At 34.0% G+C, this 27255-nt stretch overlaps 1 protein-coding gene across 1 annotated transcript in view; it reads right to left on the bottom strand.

Annotated features, from left to right (window-relative positions):
- Positions 1 to 27255, bottom strand: part of LOC147079155 (pre-mRNA-processing factor 17) — a 28994-nt gene that overhangs the window by 1310 nt on the left and 429 nt on the right. The window contains exons 2-9 of the mRNA XM_085953682.1: positions 25321 to 25594; positions 23465 to 23618; positions 21996 to 22111; positions 19448 to 19662; positions 18669 to 18777; positions 18248 to 18402; positions 17923 to 18056; positions 15559 to 15780 (exon numbers count right to left, since the gene is read on the bottom strand). Of these exons, the coding sequence (XP_085809808.1) occupies positions 15559 to 15780; positions 17923 to 18056; positions 18248 to 18402; positions 18669 to 18777; positions 19448 to 19662; positions 21996 to 22111; positions 23465 to 23618; positions 25321 to 25594 (1379 nt within the window). The remainder of the gene's footprint in view (positions 1 to 15558; positions 15781 to 17922; positions 18057 to 18247; positions 18403 to 18668; positions 18778 to 19447; positions 19663 to 21995; positions 22112 to 23464; positions 23619 to 25320; positions 25595 to 27255) is intronic.

Raw genomic sequence — 27255 nt, 5'->3', positions numbered from 1 at the left:
TGAATATCAAACCCATCTGACTAATTGGTATTTTCAGGACCATGACATAGGGTGCCGGTGGTGCCGTGACACATAAAAGTTTGAACACCATTGAGTTTAATTCATTGAACTGTTTTTTATTAGAAAAATTATTCATTGTGCATAATGTTATGAAAAATTTTATTTCTATATAAAAGACGTCATTCACAAGGAATTAACCTAAAGATTAAAAAGAAAACAATAATATCGACTGTGGAAAGGCAAAAGGAGTTAATCCACACTAATCAAATTTTACAGGAGGCACAAAAAACGTTTTGATAATGATTTTGGGCCAAAGTCTAAATATAAAATAAACACAAACTTGAAGTGCATGATGATTAATAATTTGGTGTTTTTTTTCCCCCAATCTATAATTAAATAATGAAGTTATTGAAGAAAAACTAATAAAAATGAGGGTTAAGTCATTTTACCTGACTAAAAATTAGGTAGGTATTAACATATTTGGAGTTAGACACATACATTTTACATGCGATTTATGTTATTTCTATAATATATGAACATAAAACAGTGCATAATAATGATATTAGTCTATTACAATGATATTAATCATAAATTAAAGCGAATTGAAAACAATTTCAATTGAGAAGTGTTTTTGACACATGACATAACCTATAAATCGCATGGCGGTGTTTTAAGTGAATTAGCAAATATTGTATTACTTTTCTCAGATATTATGAAATCATCAAATCAATTAATCGATAATCGACAATTAAAACACAATATAAGCCGTAACAGGCCATTTCATACCGATATAGATAGAATTTACAATGGCTCTTCTCGTGTGTGATATAAAAACTTCTAGATGTAATTTTAAACACTAACAGTTCTTGTCGGGATTATTTGTTGCGTCCATATTAACACCACACATTTCAAGAATCATTTTGCTTCGTTCTGTTACCATTTTCACTCAATGCTTTAACTTTAAATGATTTTTTATGAAAAGACTGTCGAAATCCGTGTTAACTGTCAAACGACCGACCGAGAAATGTATGTGGCTTAAGTCTTCCTTCTGGTTCATAACTTACCTGTTCGGCCGGCAGAGTTAAGTAAAACTACCATTTTTTTCATACATTTGCAACGTAAGATGCATAACGCCTTTTTCCTTTCCGTAAAAGATTACTTGAATGACTAATAATGTCATTGATGTGGAATAAATCCTTTTACCTGGACGCAAATTTCAAACGCCCTTCTTTTTTAAAAATTAAAAGCTAAAATTTGATAATATATTGGCATTTTGCAGCTTACATCCTTTAGACAGAACGTGTATTTAGTTGTGTGCAATGCTATTTTTCAATAAAACCTATTTTGCAAAAAGTGAGGGTTAAATCCTTTTGCCTTTCCACAGTCGATATGTTATTTACTTTTTATTGAAAATACCTAGTATATAATAATATTTTAGTAGGTATATTTAAAAAAAATCAAAATCAATTGTAATCTCTAATTTAATTGAGTACATACTTATGCGCATCCATTCTACACACAAGGCTGTTATCGGCGGCTATCGGTAGTTAAGGGTAGTTTATCATATTTATGTATTGAGATATTATAATTGTTACAATAAGTTAGCTGTCTAACAAGGGGTAGTCAACCTTTTTATACCTACCGTTTACGTGTACCTACTTATGTATCTCTGTTAATAGCAAAGTTTCTAGCCACCCACCGGTTCCACAGTAATGGTGATTTATAAAATAGGTAGGGAAGTAGCTTTACTTTATAAAATTTATAAAGCAGAGTTACAGCAAGTTAAAGCACATACTAATAATTACTTACCAAATATTCGATGGCAGACTTTCTCTAAGTTTGGCAGAATAAATCTTTATAAAACCACTTACTGTAGTTAAATCTTTTTTTTTATTTATATTTAGCATACATAGAAGCATGAAGTCTAATGAAATTACATTTAACTAATTAAATTATTAATGAGATCCCTGAGGCTGATGCTGCAAAAAATTCTGGATATCTGGCACAATTTTTTGTGAGGAACAAACTAATGATGCGCAAGCTATTCTGGGACGAGGCTCTTTTGTTTGCGGTTGCACTATTGCGCCATTTAGTTTCACTTACGTAACGTGAACTAAACTTATGCGAGGGCGATACAAATAGTATATTTTCTGAAATTGAAATTATCACGGGGAACTTTATGAAAACACAATGAAAATGTTTTTAAAACCCCTACAGCCCACCATGAAAGCTGGAACGGCCACTAGTGGACGGTAGGGACCAGGTTGACTACCCCTGCTCTAAACTGTCAAAACGGTCTATTTTGCTCTAAAAATTAACACATCCAAGGAGGCTCTTTTGTTTGCGGTCGCACTATTGCGCCATTTAGTTTCACTTACGTAACGTGAACTAAACTTATGCGAGGGCGATACAAATAGTATATTTTCTGAAATTGAAATTATCACGGGGAACTTTATGAAAACACAATGAAAATGTTTTTAAAACCCCTACAGCCCACCATGAAAGCTGGAACGGCCACTAGTGGACGGTAGGGACCAGGTTGACTACCCCTGCTCTAAACTGTCAAAACGGTCTATTTTGCTCTAAAAATTAACACATCCAAGAGAGGCGCAGTTAAAACATAGCACTTTTTGACACGGTTAACTTATTATAACAATTAACCGCTTCAATACATAAATATGATAATCTACGAAATCTATGAAAATTCAGAAGCTTCCAAACATTTTTGATTCATGCATGCAAGCTTGCAACTGCAGGATAATACATGTTCACCCATACATTTTCTTGTTATGGCCGCGATAATACTTACTGTCAACAGTAAATCCATGCGTAAACGGGGGGGTATAAGGCTTGAAAGAGATATTATATATGTCGGTTGGATAATATTGACTTTATAAACAAATGTATTTTTCATAAATATTGCTTACCAGGTTTCATCTTTCGGCACCTTGGGGTTTCATACCCTGCATGTATGTATTTATGTATAACATGAAAATGCCAAAAGTTAAAACCTGGGTCGCTGAAAGCAATCTTTATATAAGCGTTTATATCAGAAGAAAAACGGTATTGATAGTGCCTATTAGATAATTCTTGGTTTTTTTATTTGTGGAAGTAGGAACATGAACATTCTGGTTTTATTTAGGTATACATACCTGAAAACTTTTATTTTTCATTCGTGTTTTTTTAACATTTATGTTTTCTTGTAAAATAAAGCCGTAAATATAAAAAAAAATAAAATATAATTGATGTATTTTTAAAAAAGTGATCTCACGGTGTCATCTTGAAAATAATAATGTAAGTTTGGCACTGTCACTAATATTATTCTAAATAAACAATTTGGTTGCTAGGAGCTACTTGGCAATTCTTGCAACTTGCACGATAATATGTGTTTACATTTGCTTTTTATCGTTACGGTCGTGACAATACATACTGCCACCGGTAAATCTATGCACGTGTAAACGGGCTATAAGATTTCCACTCTGCCTTACCACCATATATACTATTTTGTTCTTCCTTCCTTAATGTTTCGCACACATAAGGGTTTCTACAATATAATATAATGTCATTTCCTAAAGAAGGGAGGGGTTCGGATATGTGATGAAGGGATAGCGGGGGGTTGTAGAAAATGTGATGACGGGGAGGGGTAAAAAAATACTGAAGATTGTATGATGTTATTGATGGATAATCCCTTCTCGTTTGGAAATGGAGTCTATAACGAACCTAAAATGTCATGGGAGGAGAATGAAGATAGTTAGAGCCAATCATAACCAAAGTATATATCGTACGAATTCCTTGGATTGAAAGAGATGAAATCAAAAATGGATTTTTTAAGATTTCGATTCATTTTTTACACTCAGATTGTGTAAACTTTGTATCTTCTTACGATGTTCATTCTATCTGATTCCCCCACATTTGCTTAAGGCTATACCTCAGTTGAGGGATGGTCTAAAAAGATCGTGGCTAGGCGATGCGCGGATTGCGGGTGCAAATGACGCATGCCGAACGAAATATAATTTGTCATTTAAATCCAACAAGCGTCCATTTAATGTTCTGTTTATTGTTCTATTAGTAACAATAATAATATATTCATTGTCATGTTTTCTTTTTAAAGTAAATGGGTAACGTTTTTAGTCATCTTTACACGATTTAAGAATTAATACCCCCCTCGCCATCACGAAACAAATTGACGTATTCACACCTCGACGTTCGCTCTCAGACTGCCAGCGAGTCCAAAATTTCATCGGGCCTATAGTTGAAAATTATTTGCTGTTTCACTGAAGTATCGCCTTAATGGGAAACCGCCACTGGTGGGGTTCCCAATTTTATTTTACAAAACCGATGCCCTTAGATTTATTTCACAGGAACTCTACTGTCAAATAACAAACCGTCAACATGTAAATTATTGAAGGCGGGACAGGAAGATAGACATACGTATATTTAGCATTACAAAAAAATAAATATATTCGATATTATTCTCTCTAGACGAATACATTATGGACATGGACTCCACATTGTGCAGGCAATGTTGTATTATGCTAATATACGTATCACGTAAAATTCTCAACTTTTTGATGCGTGTGACCCCCTCTTGCGATTTTTCTGTGGACCCAAAATAGTTGCTCGGGGGAAAAAAATGAAAAATTGCACCGTTTATTTTAAAATTACAAAATGAGATTTAATTATATTAAAATTATAACATATATTGTTTGAACTACACGTAGGGTTTATATATTCGATTTTTCTAAATGTAATAATTGTTATTCAGTGTCATCCTTGTGACTGATGCAAACTAAAAAGTTATGTCTAGTTGAAATGTTGTCAGCGACAAACGAAAATCACCACTATTTACGACATCAATACTATTACGAGGTATAATATAAATGAGCCCTCCTGCTGCTCCCAGCAGTGGACATCTATTTGCGCATGATTTTGTATCATTTGTTTTTGTGTCACTTCTTGGCGTGTTTTTCTTTTAGTTTAATTTTATTATTAATTGCATTCGTAGTCAAGGCCGACTATCTTCAAGCTGCGACACTTAATTGCAAATTACAATGGTAGCGCTGGTTATTGATTATCTTAGAATGCCTATTTTTCAATATGCAACAATAATCATTTTTACAAACAGCTTACTAGATTGCATTCGAAGTAGGAGCAATAACTAGCACTACCATCGAAGTTTACAATTTCGTGTCACGGCCTAGATATAGTGGGAAATGATTCATACCAAATGGATCTATCATCCAATCTGCGATATTTCTATCTATCAAATCACTTTTTAACACTACAATAGGCCGAGAGGGCCAATGTCAGTAGTGTCTTTTATATAGAATAGAAGTGAAACAAACCCCCAGGCTTTGAGATAATCACATAAATATATTGTATCCTCACCGGGATCGGACCCGGAGCTCTCGGATGAAAGGCCAACGCCTTACGCACCGCATCACAAGAGTAATGAAATTATCTTTAATTGCGATTCCTACATGTGTATGAAATTGTCACTGTCCGATGAGGTAAAATCCATAAGCATTTTAAATGTATACTTCGTGCTAATCAAATTTTATCGATTCAATTATGGACAACGACATGAGTGGCTGGTATGTAATATAAGCACTATGAGCAAAAAACCCACGCCGGTAACTATGCTATTCGATTGCTCGTTTACATAAAATAATTTAGTGCCTAATACGGCACGTGGCAATTGATTTTAATCATGATAAAGGCAGTTGAGAGTTTTTAGAATGTTTCCAATTGTAGATTTTGATAATGGATTTGACATTCAACCCCTGAATAATTTCTTTCGCTATTGCATAACGTCTTTTGAATGTCGTCTACATTATTAGATTGATGGCTTTGTTCAACGTGCAATAAACTTAAAGAAAATTTAAGACTGCCCGTCCGATATATGTGTTGCGGTAGGACCGAAATTTATCACAATTAATGTTTGTAATAAACCAATCTATGTGTTCAGTTATTGTGTAATGCAATCCATATAAATGTCAACTCAATTAATTAACTTATTGCTGTTACGACAGGTCAGAAGATAGAACGATCAAATACTTTTTCCATATTAGTTATTTTCACATTTCACTCACGCAGGATTCCCACCATTTTAGAAACATTTTGATGGGTATTCCACATTCGAAAACACTTTTAGTGCCGAGCCACACCGGGCGACTCTGGTCGGCAGACCAGTCGCCGAGACCAGACCGATGCATGCAGTTATATGGAGCATGCCACACCTGGTCGCCCAGTAATCGCGCAAGCAATAAAGTCGCGCGATCAGTAAAATCTCGTTCGTGCGCTCGGTCTGGTCTCCCGGTCTCTCTGGTCGGGCGATCAGTAGTGATGTATGAAAACATATAGCTATGTATTGAGCGCTGCCACACTAGGCGACCAGTCGCCGGCAGCCACGCCGCATTTTTTGCATAATTGCGTATACATTCATTATTATTATTATTATTGGCTGCTTCTCTGGTCGCCGGCAAGTCGCCCGAGTAAATCGCCCGAAGAGACCAGTCGCGCGACTGGTCTCGAGACCAGAGTCGCCCGGTGTGGCTCGGCTCTTAGTGTCACAAGTGGGAGTCAATAAATTCGAAAAGAATGAGATGGACCTGGAACTCACCGGCTGACTGAAGAGTGAGTATGTAACATTCTTCGCACTGAAATCTCTTAAAGCTATTTTCCAAGAAAAGAAAACTTCGGGTATACATCATGACCATGAATTAGTTCTGTATGGGTGTGAAATCAGGAGCCCAATGAAAATATAAGAAAAGGTAGCATCTGTACTAACATTGAGCTATAACTAGTATATAACTCATATCTTGATGATCCGAAGACTGAGATAAGCCGGTCGTGATATGAGACGCGATGGATTTAGATATCTCCATAAGATTTATGAAGGAACTCCAGTTGTCAATTGGCCCCTAGGCCGCCTGCGGGGGTTAGGAGGACTATATCAAGAGGGGTGCATAGTGGCTGAGTGTGACCGACTGGTGACTGGATGGAGAGCTCGGGATAAAAATTCCTGGAGGATGGGCAGTCAGCCGTATAACTGAATGGACTGTAATCCCAGTCAAGTGAGTAAGTCTAATAGGTAAGGATCTTTGCCATAGATCAGTTCATGGCATGTCATGGCATTTCGGAATAGGAATTCAATGGCACTGTGTAAAGTGCTGTACAAAGGAACAGTAAAGTTGTGAAAATTCCAATGGAGATGCCATGTAAGAATAGACTTAAGATATTGACAAAAAACCTTGGATTCTTTTTCGGTTGATGGAACCCTTGGAGCATTTTGTATAATCTCGGGGAACCCTTGCATGCATGAGCATGACACATATTAAGGATCCAGAGGGGTAAATTACATACTTGCCCAATTATTGCCCAGTAAATGTCAAATTGCTGTCTCTTTCGATCTCTAGCCTCGAATTTGATGTCATTTTATTAACATCTGCATTTCATTATTCATCAAAATTCTGATGTAAATATCCATAACTATTCAATGAATATTAGCGCTGCAGGCAAAAAAATTGTCATTGCCATGGATTTCAAAAGTAGTCCTTAATTTGCTGCCCAGAAATACCGCAAGATCTACTTACTTACACTGAAAGTCACTGGCGGTAGTAAATGATAATTATCCAATAATTTAATATTTGGAACATAAATCAACACTCTAGTCTCTGACTGGAACATTAGTGAAACTCTTTCACAGAAACTCAACGAACAGTCCATAGTAGGTGATGACAATCATCACTGACCACTTTTATTTCCTCACCCATTGTTGCTATAAAATTTGATCTCGTTGACTCTCACAAGGTATGTTCTTTTTTGACGCGATATCTCTAATCAAGTTATTTTTTCAATATACTTTTCACATTTTTTTTTTACCATACCCGATTCTAAAAAAATCATATTGACAATTAAAGCATAAAAAAGCATTGACAGATTTTTAGTATTTACGACCACTTGATCGACCTGTTAGGTCTGAACACATTGAGGAACAACGTGTGAGTTTTTATACCAGGTCTGGAATTTGAGCCCGGAACCCACGACATTACTAGTCGACATGTTACCTGCCCGGCCATTGCGGGCGTTTAAAAATAGACAATGTTGAAGGTTTGCCTTTTTTTATTCAATTACCAAAAAGTTTCTGATATTTCCAACGGAGCCCCTAGCACTGCTCATGGGGGCCTGGGGCTCGACAGAACTCGATTGGGATTACTAAGGATAATTATTAAATTATCTGCATCATTTCGCATTGCAGATATATATGTAGCAAGCTTTACACTAGTGGGTTGTAGTATTTGACAGGGCTTCACTGAGAAACGCTCTGCTATTTATATTTTATTTAAATTAACAATGCGTCCAATTTCGCCAAACACAAAAAATATTACATTTTTTTCAACCATACCAAAAACGTTCAGGAAATGGTATGTAGTGTTGTAATACAATGTAAAGTTTGTATTGCACCTTGTGTTACAGTAGCTCAATCAGTATAACCTATTAACCACCGAGGAGTAGTCTCATGAAAAACATCATTGATGTCCTCATAAATTGTAAATATGTAATATTATCACAATTTTTATTTTTGATTTTGGTGAATAATGGATTCTTAAAAAAAAGATTATTGATTGGACGCAAAAATATACAATGTTAAGTGGCTGTATTTTTCTCTATCGCGTCATACCATTTGGATGCGTAAAATGCCATCTAAGAAGAAAATAATAACCAACTAATCATAGAATTGAAAAATCTTATTAATTTTGAAAAGCGGCAAATATAAAATATACCTGTAGCTGTAATATTATAATAATATTATAATAATATTACATAAACTCATATAATTCAGTTAAAATAATAATAATGAAGTGAATCAATAAAAAAATTATCATACTTCCGATGTTATATACACAATATAATAACCACATAAACAGGTTTGAACCAGTTATTATCAGTTATTGAATAATGAATGCAAATTTATTTTAAATTTATTCAAATGCTGAGTGACAGTCCATTTTCTAGCAGTACAATATGAATATAAGTTTTTCAAGTGTGGATATACAATAAATATTGTGATATTCATTGAAACTGAATAGTCTAATAAGTCATTATGAACAATAGTAATAGATATTGTAATTGTATACTGATTATCACTATGGTCACAAATGTAGGTCAAGAAAAGTAGTCTACAAACATCTTAAAACATTATATTAAAAAAAAGAAAAATTACTATTACTACCGTGTAAATAAATATACTACTGTCAAAATAAGTAATAAAACTATTGTCACTTTGTCTACTTATTATAGCGATGCACAAACCGTGGCCTGAGGGCCGCATGCGGCCCATAATAGTATTTGTTGCGGCCCAAAATAACCAGTACTTCATCACGAAATTTTTCATTGAATGCGACAAAATTCTAATTTCCTACAAACTTAGTTACATCATGCAAATACATATGTACGTAATGCAGCGTAGAGAGTGATTATAGTATCTCATATGTAACTATTAAATTTCAAATAATAAAATGTGTCTTGTAATATTATATGATTATTTTTCAACACTTTTACCCATTGCGGCCTGTGAAAAATTATAAAATGGATAAATTGGCCCTTCTTTCAAATAGGTTGTCAACCACTGGTCTAATATAATTATCCCTGTTTCCTTCATGTTACAATTTTTGTTTAATTCTACAATACTGAGACATTTAAATTGACAGCTGTTTCAAGCTATGAACCCATCTTGAGAATACGAGAAGATACTTACTCATGATTTTAATTAATCTATCGAAGGTAAAATAGGATACAATTTTGGTGTATGGTGTAGGAAATGTTACTTCTACTATATTCTTTTAATTTCCCATGGAATACTTATTAAAAAGCAATGGGTTGTACATTAACCCGAATGGATATAAAACCGTATTCATCAAATCCTTAGATCCGCCTATGCCCGATGCCATGGCTAAACTTCAAATCCATAATGTTTTGAAGATCATGCGAAGGATTGTGCAATATGAAAATAAAAGTTTTTGCCTTACATATGTCACATCAATATGAACACATTCGCACATATTTATGTATTGTGCACAAATATTAAGTAATTTCTTTTATTAATTCAATATTTTTAATATAGTATTCAGTGGTGACCCTTAGAAATCACCTCTATTATTAGTAACTGGTGTTTCCACAGTATCCTGACTATGAAGGAAGCTTGAGAGGCTTGAGAAAATCACAAAGATATATTGCGACCTCGTTGGGAAGCAAACCTGGGAGAAGTGAATGAGGGAGAGTGAAGTGAATGAGAAGTCACTGTCAGAAAGATATGTTAATGTACGAGGGTGGGTCAATAATTCCTTAGAAAAAAGCATTAAAACAGTTTTTATTTTTGTATTTTTTTTTTATTTCTCAACATAATCTCCTTGGAGCTCAATACACTTGGTTAGACGTTTCTCAATTTTTTTTAAACCGTCAGAAAAATAAGTTTTCAGAAGGTCCTCAAAATAAGCATTTGTCCGATCGATGACTTCTTCATTTGAAAAAAAACGTTGTCCACTTAGCCATTTTTTTAAGTTTGGGAAAAGGAAAAAGTCACTGGGGGCTAAATCTGGCGAATACGGTGGGTGGTCGACCAATTCGAACTTCAATTCTTCAATTTTAGCCATTGATCGTAAACATGTGTGAACACGGGCATTGTCCTGATGAAAGAGGATTTTTTTCCTGTTTAAATGAGGCCGTTTTTCTTCAATTTTGTTTTTTAGCTGGTCCAATAAAGATGCATAATAATCCCCTGTTATTGTTTTTCCTTTTTCCAAATAGTCAACGAAAATAATTTCACGTGCATCCCAAAATACAGTAGCCATAACCTTACCAGCTGATTTTACGGTTTTCGCCTTCTTTGGACATGGTTCGCCTTTCGCAATCCACTGCTTTGACTGTTCTTTCGTCTCGGGAGTATAGTGGTGTATCCATGTTTCATCTACAGTCACAAAGCGACGAAAAAATTCATCCGGATTGCGTTGCATGAGCGACAACAGGGCTTTAGAGGCCACCACCCTATTGCGTTTATTGTCGACTGTGAGCAAACGCGGCACCCATCTTGCAGAAATATTTTTCATGCCCAATTTGTCATGTAAAATAGAAATGACGCTACCTTTTGAGATCCCTGTAACCTCAATTATCTCACTCAACTTTAATCTTCGGTCACTTAACACCATATCGTGGATTTTATTGATCATTTCTGGTGTAGTCACCTCTACAGGACGTCCTGAGCGTGGTTCATCCTTTGTTGATGTACGACCACGTTTAAATTCATTTAACCAGTTATAAATAGTTGCAAGTGAAGGAGCAGATATGCCGTGAACTAAATCCAACTCATTTTTTATTTCCTTTGCTGTTAACCCTTTTATATTAAAATGTTTAATAACAGCTCTAAACTCAATTTTCTCCATTTTCCATTTTTCCATTTTCCACAAGCAAATTTTTTTTTTAAATGTACGAGAAACACACAACAACCCGACCAATCTGATTGAAACTTCGCAGCATACTGAATCGGTAGTGCCGCTGCATGAAAACAAACTGCTTACAGTACTAGTCGCGCCACCTGTCGGCTTTTCTAAGGACTTATTGACCCACCCTCGTATAATGGCATTAAATTATTAGGGCTTTTCAATCTAATCTAAAACTCATAATTAAATGCGGTCTGTGAAGTCCATTAACTAATGACCGATCAGAAAGCGGTTTTTCTACATTTTGAATTAATTTTCATTCATTTATTATCAGTTATCACACACCTCTACTTTGGAGACCTCTGGACCGTGCTGTCTATTTTTATACATAACAAGATCATAATCTCATTTGGACACGTACACAGATATGTGGACATAGAAGAAAAACAGGAAAAACCTAAATAAAAACTAGTTATGTCTGTAAATATTATTAATTGTACATGGGTTTTAAGAATTCCCCCTTTTGAAATGTAAATCTTTATATTTTTATTGTATTGTTTTTAAAAAAATTAATTATGTTAATAATAATAGTAGATTGTGGAGTAATTATAAGCATTCTAAGATTGCATTATCTTTTAATTGTGGGTTTTTTAACAGGAAAACCTAAGCATGCCTATATTTTAAAATGAATATGGTATATAATAATATATGAAAGTGTAAATATGTATGGTATCTGAAGCACTTTCTTTATAATGGTTATTTTAGTATTGGTAGGGATTAATACATTATTTACGTAGTCTAGGAAACATCGACTAGTAAAGTGGTACTTTTCAGTATTATAGTCCTGGGCCATATGTAATAAAAATAATACTACGTTAGATTTTGTTGAATGAAGACATTTAATGAATAGATTCCTTATGTGCTCTACAATCGTGGTTAAGCTGTTGTTTTGTTTTGAATTATGGCCAATAGCCTACGTGACGTCCTGAATCCGAGACGGCGGATGCTCCCCAGGAATTAATAAGAAAAATCAATCATACCACTTTTCACAGATGTTCTATGACAATTTTGTGCTGAACCTTTTTTTTATTGTTACTCAAAATTACACAGTTCGGTACATATACCAATTTGTTGCGCGTATAAAAGTGACAATTGTAACAGCACCAGACGGAAGAGCTGGATTCGGGATTTAGGTGATGGCCCCCTCGGAGTCACAGAATATTTCAAGGGGGCCACAGATATATTAAAATTGTATGAAAACTAATTAAATAGAATTCAATACCATTATAACAGAAATATAAATTCATGATAACATATTATAATTAAAATATTTTTGCATACACTGCGTAACTCATCGTCAACATTCAGTAGCAAAAATATTAGGGGGACATTTTTATGACACTCTTAATACTGTAAATTAAAAAAAACAATATTTAAGTGCGTTCATAAAAAATAATATGTTAAGTAAAATAAATCACTCAATATGCTATTACCGCACTGTAAGCACATGTTAAAATAGAAGATGATAGAATATAAGAAGATAAAATAGAAGAAGAAGATGGTTGTACTAAATCAGAAACATTCGCGGGTGTGCGCACAACAACTGACGAAAGTTTCATCGCAATCGGATGATTGGTATAGAAACGCATTAGAATAGAAGAAGATGTTTGTACTAATTCAGAAACCTTCACGGGTGTGCGCACAACACCTGATGAAAGTTTTATCGCAATCGGATGAATGGTATAGGAACGCATACGAACAAAAGAAGACAAAGGAAGATAGAATGAAGAATATGGTTTTTCTAATTTAGAAACCTTCGCGGGTGTGAACACAACAACTCACCAAAGTTTCATCGCAATCGGATGAATGGTATAGGAACGCATACAGGACAGACAGACGGACAGACAAACAAACAAACATTAATTTTTATATATATATGCATGTTTAAGGCATTCTTTCCCAGTCTTGCTCTCTCTTCTCTCGTCATATGTTCATATGTTTTCTCTCATGCCTTACAGATAATTTAAGACAAATATATAATATAAGTTTCACCAAAGGTATGTTTATTAAGCAAAATAAAAGTTGATTGATTGTAGGTTTAGCGGTCAAATTTAAAACAGTAACTTACAGTAAATTATTATCATTATAGAAATAAGTTTCAAACATTGGATTGAGTGTGTCATCATCTCATGATACTAATTAACTCAATACAATTGACATAAAAATTTGGGTTTTTGTGTTCATTAACAAAATTATAGGTAATGGTTTTCTTGATAATTACCTATTAACTGTCTTAACGGTGTTTCACCATCACATATTTCTAGAGAGAAACCTTCGGTTTGAATAAATATCAACATATAGGGTGGGAGAGGTTACTTCGGAGTTAAAGAAACAAAATTAAAACACAATTTCATAGAATACATCTGCGCAGACTATTAATTGTATTAACACGCCAAACCTTTATAGTTGTATAGGCTACTTAATGTATTTGTAAATGTTTTGTCTCTTTTTATGAATTTGGTTATTTTAAATGTCTGCTTTATTTTATATACGTTGAAAATTTTTGGACAAAACCGGTACAATTCTTTAAGGCTATACCTCAGCTGAGACATGGTCTAAAAAGAAAATGACTAGGCGATGCGCGGATTGTGCAAATGACGCGAGCCGAACGAAATATAATTTGTCATAAAAATTCAACATGCGTCCATTTAATGTTATGTTTATTGTTATATTACTAATAATAATAGTATATTCATTGACATGTTTTCTTTAAGTACATACGTAAAGTTTTTTAGTCATCTTTACACGATTTAAGAATATTTTCATCCGACATTCTCGACGATCTCAACTGTCAGTCTCCGATTGGCGAGTACTACGAAATTTCATTCCATATACTGTTCAAAATTATTTTCCGTTTCACTTATGTACGCTCTTAATTTAAAAAAGTTGATTTAGTATAAAAATATGTATTATATTAATGAAGCCATTAAAATTGAACTAAAAGTGTGCAATTTTGGACAAGGAAACAATACATAATAATATGAAATGTTAAGTGAGGTCAGAAGAGATAAGAAATATTTTCACGGACATGGAATTTTAATTGGTCATATTAATTTTGCAAATTATATAAAAAGATAAAGTGTATGTTTTAATTAACGACACTGTAATACTGGGCGATAGAGAGAGATTATGTGTGCTGTTAGTTAATGATATTCCTCATGTAACCTACTTGGAGCAGTGAGAAATCACAATTCCCTAATGAATCAATCAAGTGCGAAACAAGGATGCGTGCCATAGATAGCTTACACGAGCTGAGAGTCATCGACCTACAAAAATTAAATGGCTCTATATCGAGGCCAATATGGTTAGAGTGATGTCTGGCCTTGGGTGATATTTATTATGGTAATTTGTTCACTTGTAGCTAGAATAGCCTAGGCCCTAGGCGCATCTGGTTTCTAATGATTATTAGTTATCTCACACTGTATCATCTTCACTGGATATTAGTAGACAAGCCAAAATTACCAAATTGTAAGGAATGGAATATGTAATAAAATTCTAATCCGTTTTGGAATGATCGTTTTTGATTTTTGATAACTTTGACACGGCAGATAAAGTATAGACCTACTTATATAATTTTAAGTCTTCGACGTCATAGCGCTGACACTGTTACGTCACATGCTCATTGTATGTTGACTTGTCATAGCAGATACTCTTTAACGCTATTGAGAGGAATTAAAGCTTTATTTTATATTTCTCCTCACAATACTACTTACATTCAATATAATAATGCTCTTCATCTGCTTCCGCAAAGGTTAAGGCATTTTAATGTTAATAAAACTTCATGCAATACTAAACACACACTGAATTATAGGCGCGGGGAATGTAGTAGCTGGGGGAGGGTTTTAGTTCCAGAAACGACCGCGGTGATGTAGAAGACTTGATACAGAAGTCGCACTGGGCCTACCTACATCTAATGCCATGACAAAAACAGAGATCCCTGCCGCCAAGAAAGTTCCCCCCCTTCCCCAACAGGGTGTCGTAACTGCACCGCCGCATATCAGTCTATGCTGATCTAGTAGGAACACAATAAACATGCCATTTTGCAATGAAAATGTCTCACCTCATGTCCGGGGAATAGTCCAGACCGCAGGCATAGCCAGCCACCATGTGCCCCGTGAAGGTCTTCTTGCGGTTCATTTTGAATCTGTTGAGGGCGCTGAATACCACCACTTTGTTGTCCATGGACTGGCACGCCAGCCACTTGCCGTTGGGCGACGACCTCACAAACGGCATGGAGTGCATGGTGGGATCAGCTATGTACTTCATGTCCACGGGTATGTCCCTGAAAATAACATCAATCGATAATTACAAATATTTAATCATACGATCAGAAGATATATCTTTATTTGTATGGGTGGATCTTTTGCACATGAGGACACCAATTATGTACAGTAGTGAACATACCACAGAAAAATCCAGATTTGGGAAAATCACATATATTGTGACTAAACTGTGAGACGAATCCCATACACATGGGGTGAGCAGCCAGTGCCTTGCACATTGTACCACGAAGGTAAAAAAGGGTTACTAAGGCTAATGATAAGAATTTTTTTTCAAGTTATTTCGCTTTACAGATTTCATTTGTAGCAAACTTCACATATTATAAATTTTTTCTGAGATTTATTTATCAGGGCTGTACTGAAATTTAAACGCTTTGGATTAGTGTGTTTTTTTCTTTTGACCATATCCGATTCCAAGGTCATATGGGCCTCCAAACAAAAAAATCACGTAAGATTACAAATAACAGTACGTAAATAAGTAACCAAATCAAAATGTTAGACTAGGCTAGGGATGGCGAACCTATGGCATGCGAGATGATTTTGCATGGCACGCGAATGTTTGATTTTGAAGAGAAAAATTATATAAAAAGTGCATTTAAAAAATGTTTTTTTTTATAAAAAACGTTTTACAAATAAATATATGAGTACTTACTTATATATAATATTATAAAATAATGACAGCATAGCTATGCGTATTTTCTTCAGTTTTTCATATTTAGCAATTGATGCGCAAACGGAAATGACGAAATTCATGCATAAATGACAAATAAATAGCATTGTATAAAAAATTGCAGGAAAATCCTTTTCAAGAATAATCATGACGTTTAATGTAAATAAATATACAATTGCATAGGTCAGTCCTTAGGATCGGGGAATGAAAAATAAAAATATTCAATCGACAAACCTTATGAAATTAATTATCGGCAGTTATTGAAATATAACTGCTTGTTATTTTGCGTCAAACATAATCTCTACAAATGGAAAACCGTTCAGTGATGGAGAATATAATATGAAAGTGGTTTAAATGCTTCAACAATCTTCACGGCCTTCGGCCAGAAATACGGTGAAAGATATAAAATCAAGAACTCAATTGCAATTTTTAAACTTTTTTAATAGAATTCTTAAAAACTAAATTTTTAGAAAACTTCAAAAAAAAAATTTCCGCCAAAAACTGCTTGGCACGTTGAGACGTTCGAAAAAAATTATTTGGGAAATTTTGGCATGCGTACATTAAAAGGTTTGCCAACCCTGGACTAGGCCAATATTTTCTGTTGAATTGCAAACATTTCTGCCAACGTATAGGAAAATATTTTTTTCAATGATTACCGATGCATCCATACTAAAATCTTTCTAATGTAACAAGGAAACCAGGCTGGCATTTTGTCCAATACTCCATTACGCCTCTTCTCAAATCTTCTTCATTAAAACTGTTTTCCGTTTAGTTGCACGATTTATTATTTAAGATTGTACAAATTGAAACACGAAGGTTAATAATAACCGTAAAGAATAATATTATAATCTTAAAAATTTAATGGACAGTAAGTATGTACTTACATAACTAATTTTATATTTTATGTAAATTTTTGGGTAGATAGAAAAACATTGTTTTACATATTATTGCACTGAACTACCTTTTTACACGGTTTTTTTACACGATTTCGAAATAACAAAGTGCAAAGCTATCAACTCTGAATGCATGTTGGAGACCAATTTGGCCAGAATGTGTTAAAACATAGTGAATAATTTTTGTTACCTTTGACTTTTTAAAGTATTTTAGTGTATACTTTTTTTACACGTTTTTTTTAACACTGTATCGCGTGGAACGTATCTACCGTGTAAATGAGGAGTTCAGTGTAATATATTTTGACACGTTTTGCCATGGAATGATTATGAGTTAACAATGACCATTAAATTATCACTGTGAATTTAAAATGAATTTACAGTCGACTCTCAATTTACCGGGAGTGGATAGAAAAATCTATTCTCCCGTTCATTCAAAATATCAATAATATTCTTACTCAATTTTAGAGGTGGCATACACAACTCAATGTTAGCCAAATTGTGGGCTGACACTATTTTTACCCGGGTCCTTCAAGTGTACTTCGGCTGAAACTGTTTAAGATGAAGAAGAAAATTTAATTTACCATTCCCAGACTCGAAGACTCTTGTCATCGGAAGTGGTGACGAAGCGTCTGTTCTCATCGACGAATGTAATGGAATTCACGGCACCCAAATGCCGGTCATATTCTTGGACTATCTCGCCGGACCTCGTGTCCCACTGAAAATAATTAAGAACCAAACCATAAGATATATTAACCATCATCACAATAGTTAAAATTCTATAAAGGTCTTAAAAAAGTGATATTTTTATTATTAATAATAATAATTTTTCAACTGAAAAATTTATTTGAATATTTAACATTTATGTTGAATATATTATATAATATACATTAGTCACATAAAACTTACACAGATAATCTTTTTGTCTGAAGTTCCCGCAACGAAGAGATGTTGCTTATCCTCATCCGGATGAAACTTGGCACAATAGGGAATCTTTCTACTCGTGAATTGGGATACGCAATCCCCGGTTTCCGTATCCCATAATTTTATATATCTGTCGTAACCTGTCAAAATAAACAATTTGTCAATATCAGCATAATACCTATGGCACACATTGGGATACAGATTCAGACTTTAAATTTACTTTAGTATTTATTTTTGTATTTCCAATCGAAGGTTTTGGTGGGTTTACTCTTCACATAGAGTCACTCTTCATCAGATAAAGCATACTGCAATATTCAAGGGTGACTAACATAAAATAAAAAGTTAATGACTTTGAAAATTAAATACTCCATTTTAATGAATACAATGATGCAACTCTCATACTGACCGGCAGATAGGAACAGCTTTCCTTCATTGTCAAAATTAATATCACGGACAGCCTGGCGGTGACCATAGTAAGTCCTGACGCATCTTCTTTCTTTGTACACTTCCCATATCTAAAACAAAATATACAAAAACATTCATTTACTGGGAACACATCATAAAACATCAGGAAAACATGAATTCCGGGAATGTAAAAAAACGAGGTTCGACTGTCGCGGTACTACTTTTTATAAATTTATATTTTATGAAAGAAATATTTTATAAAATACAAGCTATTATACTGTAAAAGATTTTATAAAATATTCTTCATAAAAGAAATTTGTCAGAGATCTTTGATCGTCTAATATCGGTCTTACTGATATTCGAAAATCATTAACAGATTCGCAAAAACAAACAAAAACCACAGATATTCTTAATAAATAATGCATTACTAAACAGATTCGCAAAAACAAACAAAAACCACAGATATTCTTAATAAATAATGCATTACTAAACATGTAAAATAATAATCTGCATTACAAATTTGCAGTTTGGATTATCTGTATGCCAATGCTCCTCCTGCCCATCATCAGCCTGAGATATGAAACACCTACATGAATCCGGGAGGTTAACAATATCACTCTCACTCTCACTCGTTGATTGTTATTAAACTACTTATCTCTATTATAATGAATAATATACTAGACATTGATAATAATGCACATATTGAACATTATTGTAAATTGAAGGTTTTGATTAATATTAGTGTTAGAAAATGAATTGTTGAAATAACATTGCAATGACCTTGACTCGGCAGTCCATGCTGGCGGAGAGCATGAGATGCGCAGTCTTGGGAAACCATTTGACGGCTGCTACACCCTTCGTGTGACCTTTCCACGTAAAGATATGCGACTTTGGGAGGAAACACCTCTGTGGCGGGGTCTCGCTGCGCAAGTTCACTCCGACGTCCTGAGGGGGGTTGAGGAATGATCTTCCCTGGTAGTCCACGCTGTCAGAAACTGAAGAAAGGTACATACATCAATTAAACATGAAGATTTGAGATTGCAAAAACTAAGTTTGATTGTTCTCATGATAAGTTTACACCTCGAATTGGCTGCCGACATCTCCAATCGAAATCGAAGAATTTAATTCTCAACGTTATTTCTTCTTTCTTTCGACCATGTCCGATCCTAATAGGATCATATGGGCCTCCACAGAGTAGAGGTTTGTATTAACAGATTTTTGTTTTTTACGAGAAATGGATGTCAGCCACTTGCTCAACCTATTAGGTCCATACCCTGACAGACACAAATTGAAAAACAATTTGTGTACTTGCCAGACCCAGGATTCGAACCTGGGACCCACGGCGTTATAGTCCAACGCTTAAGCCACGCGGCCACCGTGGGTTATTTAATTCTCTTTAATGTCTTAAAAGCTAGAAGAAAACTTTCTCTATATAGATGGAGCCTATGTAATAATATAGGTATATGAAAAGATTAGTAAAACTAATGATAAGATTCACTGCAAGTCATTTGCAGTCACGCTGTAGCTATCATTGGCCTCATCTGTCAAAAACTGCAAGCACAACACAATTTAGATTTAAACAATCACACCTTATTATTTTTCCAAAATTTTATGCATTTCATCTACTTCTACAATATCATTTTTAAACGGATACGTACAAAATAAAAACTAAATTCTGATACTCATAATATATAAATCAAAACTAATTGATGGTTCCACGAGACCTACTCTCAAAAGTTGTATTATTTGCATCAATTCTTTAATATTTTGATTAAATTTTACAGCTGTTATTTTTCAAGGTGTCTTTTATCGGTGCACAGAAAAAAAAATATATTGCTACGAATTCAACTATCTACACTAAAAATGTAAAAGAATTGCCATCAAGTGTTGTAGAAAAACTTCATAAGACTTCGGCTATAGACCAAAATCTTTGCATCCAACTAGAAATGGATTGATGGAATTTGATAAAATATTGAATTAAAAATGCAATCATCATCACAATCATACAAACACCTCTCAAAAACATTTTTATTGCTAATTATTTATAAATTTCAATATAAGACAGATGACAAAGTACCTACTTCCGGAATATAGCAAAATATTTCCAGATATGTATATAACTAATAATTACATTACAGCGTGTAAATTGAATTCATTTCAAATTTAAAAAGCACAGCGATTGCGCAACATATATGTAAAAGAAAACCCTAAATTATCAATTAGGTACATCATAACATTCATTCATGATAATAAAATAGCGGTATTTGTATCATTGTTAACAAATACCAGATCATTATAAATGAACAGTAAAAAAATAAGGCAATCTTGTATATTAATTAGTGAGGAGATAAAATATTAGTAGAACACACTAATTATTACCTAACTGAATTTTAATGAATGATGTTTTGATAATTTTATTTATTACAAACTGAAAGAAATAATAAAAAATATATTGCATTTTACGTCAAGAATTATTATGATAACATAAAAAAAATAATGAGGAAAGGCTTATATAACAACGGAACACAAATATTATTGACATTAAAACAGGGTTATCCATTTGCCAAATAACCAAAGCTTTTCATATAACAACAGTTATAAAATTTTCCACGATTATACACGCTCTTGATAAGACATCTCATTATTAACCAATTATGTTAAATTTTAATTGGCTAACCTGTATAGATAGAAGAGAAAAAAATATCAGAAATGATCCATTCTTTAGAAGTATTACATAATTAATATTAAAAATAATTTCTGACCAAAGCTGTCTATTGCTTTCTGTTAGAGATAGCACACGAATTGGACCACAGATCTTAAATCATATAATATCTGTAGCTGTTCACTATGGCAAACATAACCATTCCTGGTACACGGGTACAAATTATGAGGTTGTAGATTGATTTATAAAGTAATTAGATGTGTTTTGATAATATTCGCATATTTGATAAAAATCTAATTTCTGACCAAAACTGGATTTGAGTTTTAAAAGATAGACTGATGTTAAAATTCACTAACACAGCCTTCTTTTACACATAAGATGCAATCAAATTGTACGACATCATCGGTGCAATAATTTTATATTCAAAATGTTTTATGTCCTTTGTGTGCGGTTGATCATTATCGAGGACTTTCTCTTGCCGCATAATACTGTGTGTGGATTGTTTTACGAGGATCGGTTGCTAGATATTTGCTTCACTCATTGGGTCTATGCCCCGGATCCGCACACACCTATTAATTGGAAATTTTAAAATTTTAACCAGTTTGAATGTGCCACCCGCCCACCAATCCCATTAATATTTTTTTACTGAATAAAAATCTATCTTACTATGTAGTATGGACTTCTCCTCCATGGGTTTATCGTCAACCACCTTTCCACGTTTCTGTCTCTTTGCCAAAATTTCTTCTAAAGCCTCCGCTTCCTCGTCAGACGGTTTTAATACCCTGCAAAATAAAATTAAGCACATCATTAGATTCTATTGACTCCCACATTGTTTGATGAGTCAATATAAAATGAAAGTTAAATAATTTGCAGTTAATAATAAACACCTACATCGGGAGTCTGGGGATTAGGTAGATTATCCTAAATGGGGTAACACCAGTAGCAAAGGGTCGAGGTAGGCTGTTAAGATCCGCCATAAATAGTGCACATTAAAATTTGTGAGTCATACGTATTTGTTTTTATTGAACTAAGACTACAATTTACAGATGGTGTTGGTTAGTTTTTAAAAATCAACTACACCCTGCCTAAACCAAACCATAATAGTTAGGGTATACTTTGGGTGATACGACAAAATTGTGCGCACTTTTTTATTCATACTTATTTGTTTTCGTAGGAATAAGAATACATATTACACATATTGTTGGCTCATTTTTTTTTAATACATTAAGCCCTGCCTAACCAAACTATAATAGATAAAAAATATTATTCTATCTATAAAATATCCAAAGTTATGTATGATCTAATTGCATAGTTTTAGATATTTTATAGATAGACAATAATTTTTTTGATTATTATCTATAATTGCTTGGTTTTTGTAGGTTTTCATTGGATTTTAAAAACTAACGGACACCGTCTGTAAATTGTAGTCTTATTTCAATGAAAACAAATATGTATGACCGACAAAGTTTAGTGTGTACAGTACAGAACAGTGGAATCACCATTAACGGTGAATACCTCAGACACCTGGATTTTGCAGACGACTTTGTTGTCTTTGCAAATAACCCAGGAGACCTTCAGGACAGGATGCAGGAGCATGCAAATGAAAGCCGCAAAGCAGGTTGATAAATGACAAGATAAATGTCTCAAAGACAAAAGTAATGATAAACTGCTTCGCTGAACCATAAGCAATCCTCACCAATGACACTCAAATTGAGTGAGTCAACAACTACGTGTCTCTTGGACAACAAATGTCAATTGACAGTGGTATGTATGAAGAGATTGTTCACAGAACTAAACTGACATGGAGTGCATTTGGGCGCCTGAATATTATCTTCAAAAGTGACCTCCCATTGTATCTTAAGTGTAAAGTGTTCAACCAATGTGTGCTACCAACGCTCACTTATGCATGTGAAACGTGGACTTTTAATGTAAAAGAAATTAAAAATGGAAAGGTGCATGTTGGGTATAAAAGAGGTTAAGCATAGAAAAGTTGTTTATTTTTGTAGTTTTGATAATGGCGTTTCAATAGAAATTGCTATTGAAAAAATATCCTGTAGAATTTAATAATAAATAAATAAATAAATGCTGACTCAATTAAGAAAATATGTAGATTGATTGATAATTCATCGAATAACCTTTTTTCATCAATATATCCTCCCCAAGGTCCTAAGAATCCCTCGATATCTTCTGGATTGTCATTCTTTTTTCTTTTCCTCTTGTCTAAAGGTCTTTGTTTTGATGACTCAAAAACAGTTTTCTTTTCTGGGGGCGGTGCTATTGTTCCTGAAACTAATAATTCAAACAATATTAACAACATTCAATTAATGTATTATATTATAAAAAGTGTAATAGTATACGTTATGACCAGTAGTCGTTATTTTTTGAGGTTTGAGATTTTTTTCAAGTAAGTAGTCAATATAGTCTGGTCACCAACCTACATAAACGTAGCATGACATGGAAATAACGTTGAACAAAGGTTAAGGTTTTTTTGATGATTCTCACTGACTCACAGAACTGAGAAGAGCGGATTGAGCTTGTTGAGGCCTTCATCTAGCAGTGTATTGAAACAGGCTGATGATGATACAAAGAATAAAATATGATTGTTTGCTTTATTTTAGGAATACAAATCAAAATAAACGAGAAGTCAGCTAAATACTAACATTAACTTCTCACATTATGGTAAAATCTTTAAAACTCACCAAAATATGCAAGATACCCTTTTATGTGGATATAACGTTTTTTTGTTTCATCTCAGAATAAAGTTTATGTAGGCATATTACCCTAAAACTGTTTTGGCTATCATTTGTCCAAGGGTGCCAAAGTGGGACCTAGTAATTTTGTAATCGGAGAAAAAACTGAGTCAGAATCAAAAAAACCATAGAAAAAACCAAACTAGACAACTAGGCATCATTAATTACATGTTTCAGTTGTTACTCACTAGTCCATCCATATAATTATTTTTAATAATCAGAAAATTGGTATGGATTTGCATTTGAGAACAAAAAAATGTTTCTAAATAATTGGCAAGAACAAGCCTATATATAAAGTCGAACTTGGTTATTACGAGGAAGATGGGACCGATTGAATTTGCTCGTGATATCAGAGAATAGGTATTTTTATGTCACAAACAAAAAAAGTCGAAAATAAAAAATCTGAAAATCATCGTAAAAATCCCCGAAACAAGCCTTCATAAACTACAAACGAAGTTGTTTATTGTAATGAAAACAACAATTAGACACTTAACTAGTGTCATAAACGTAATCCGTCCCTGGCGGCATCCTGTTCGATCGGATTTTATTGCTCATGGTCGAAATGTTTTTAAACGATCGACACCAACAGTAATTTAGCTCGGTATATCCGATAAGTTGCTCGTTATAACAGTGAATAAATGTATGGAGAAAATCATAAACCAAATGTCAACGAATGTTTCCTCATTACATCCGAGAACTCGCTATGTCCGAGATTGTAATAACCGAGTTCGACTGTATACAGTGCGAAATCTTTACGGTGATAGGCGGCGGCTTGGAGAACTACATCCTCTCTTCTCGCTTTTCAGTACTTTCAATACTATAAAACCATATTATACAAGATACAACACGAGTGTCGCCGCCAGGTCTCACGTTAAAGATTTCGCAGTCTATATAATTATAATATACCAATATATTTTGTGTCAATGTTTCTGAGGTGTTCCATATAATGTAAGTCCAAAAATGAAAGCTACATTCTTTATTCTTGTGTATTATTCATTGAATAAAAAAATAATTTACTTAATTAAAAACTAAATAAAATAATGAACAAATTGTGGTAGGCAATTTTGTGTGGATTTTCGTATTATTAGCAGAAGCTTCGTATTTTCCCGCTAGGTGCCTCTGGTAGGTAAAGACTTTGCCTTAATATGATGTTATGATAATATGGGCTTCCCTCTAGCAGCCACTCTTTCTTCACCAGTGGTCGAACAGTGTATTGAAATTTGACTTAATTAATTATTTACCAATCATTGTGCTTGAAACGGAAGTTTCTCCATCGGCAGTTGGATCTAAGGCATGCCCGTAACTGGTAAAAGTGCGTCTTTGGTTTTCAAACTGAAATTCACTTATGTGTGCTTTCTCAACGAAACCAGACAACATATTCTTCGGAGCTTTCGATTGTTGAGTTTGGAACGGATTCTCTGGACCGAGGACTGGTGCATATAGATCATCATATCTGGGATTATGCTCCAATAATTTCGAGTTTGGGCTGATGACTCTTGAAGCGTTCGGGTCGCTCTGAAAAATTCAGGAAAATGTTTATTGATTTTGTAAAGAAATATTGAAATTGATTTGCAATTTACAACGCTTTTATGAAAGCATTCAGGTGGTGGCAGATCGTTACTCTCTAAAACCGATGGTCATGGGTTTGAATTCCGCATCTGACAAATTCTTAAGTTGTTTTTTCTAGGTACATATTTGGAACGGACTAATTTTGTTTTCACTGTACTAAAGAAACAGTACATTAGGTATATTATATAATTAAGTAATGTTGTTATCAGATACATATTTCAGTTAAATCTCTTAAGTCAATAGAGATACAGTACTCCATATCGTCAAAAAAATACTCATTTTTCAAAAATCACAATAAACGTATGGCTACACAAATTTATACTATGTAAGACAATAAAAAAATTTTATACAATTGTTTATCATGAAAGTTAAACACAATGACAGAAGCTAGCACAATAATGACCAGTAGCAATAAGTAGATTTTTTCAAAAACAATCTTAGGCTAAGGTCTGAGTGGGAAACGTTTTGCGGGGCGTGGCAAGCGGCATGACACAGTGTGTTTGGCGTTCATTGCCCTGGCCTCAGCGCACAGTTCAGCGTGTGAATGGGAAAGTGCGTTATTAAAGTTATAATCATGGGTTCGTACCAATGGATTTTCATGTAACTGATGAAACAACGGTTCGTCTACGGCAGCAAGAGTTCTTTCATCTATTTTCAATTTTCAAACTATATTTGGGAAAACAGAATAAGCCCGACCTGTATAGATTTGTAATTAAATAATGCAAAAAATGTATGAATTTTATTATGAAATAATAATAAAAATCATTATTTACCTTCAATAATGCCATAGTTACTCTATTTTTGTAAAGAGAATGAGAAGACAGCCGTATTTCAGGCATAGATTGTATTTCAGAAATAATTTCTTCAAATGACAACGAAAACAATATGCGCGCACGACTAAAACGCTGTTAAATTTCTATCTGATTTGAAATAAGTGTGCATGCTTTGCCGAACGCAAACATGCACAATCCCATCGACGCTCGGTCATTTTGGACACTTGCACTTCTTTAGCATGTCATTGACAGCTTCTCACTCAGGCCTTATGCTTACTCGAGTGTCCTAACACAATCTACTGAGGAAACAAATGCATACTTATGCTGCGTGCAGTGGGCTTTGTGCTTTAGGTTCTCGTTTGCTTCTGGGTTACAGTAGATCGTGTTATGTTTTAGATCACAATTAGAAGATGCTAATGGACAAATTCGCGCGATCGCAGATCGCCATTGCCTTATTTGGTTCTGTCATGATAACACGAATCGTGTTCACAAACTGGTGCGGTATATATTCATAGTGATTTCTGTATTTGAAAATGTGAATTACGTACGGGCTATTTTACAAGGTTTCTTTTACAATATGAAATACTGTATCTTCACCACTAAGTTATATCATGTATGATATATATAACTTTTAATTTTATATGTACCATTGATGGCAGACATATACAAGAAACATTAATTTTCCATTTACTTGCTCTACCTAATAAAATCATACCAATGTCTCGCTAATCGTATTGAGATAATCACAGATCTTTAACAATCATAAGATCGTATGACTAGGCACCTTAGACACACGCAAACAGATGCAATATGAAATAAACACGATACTTATTA

This window comes from Rhyacophila brunnea, unplaced genomic scaffold (genome assembly GCF_057557595.1).
Source record: "Rhyacophila brunnea isolate RB1 unplaced genomic scaffold, BYU_Rbru_1.0 scaffold_10, whole genome shotgun sequence".
In the NCBI taxonomy this organism is placed as follows: Eukaryota; Metazoa; Arthropoda; class Insecta; order Trichoptera; family Rhyacophilidae; genus Rhyacophila; species Rhyacophila brunnea.
The sequence above is the reverse complement of the archived record's forward strand: the minus strand, read 5'-3'. Positions and strand labels throughout refer to the sequence as shown.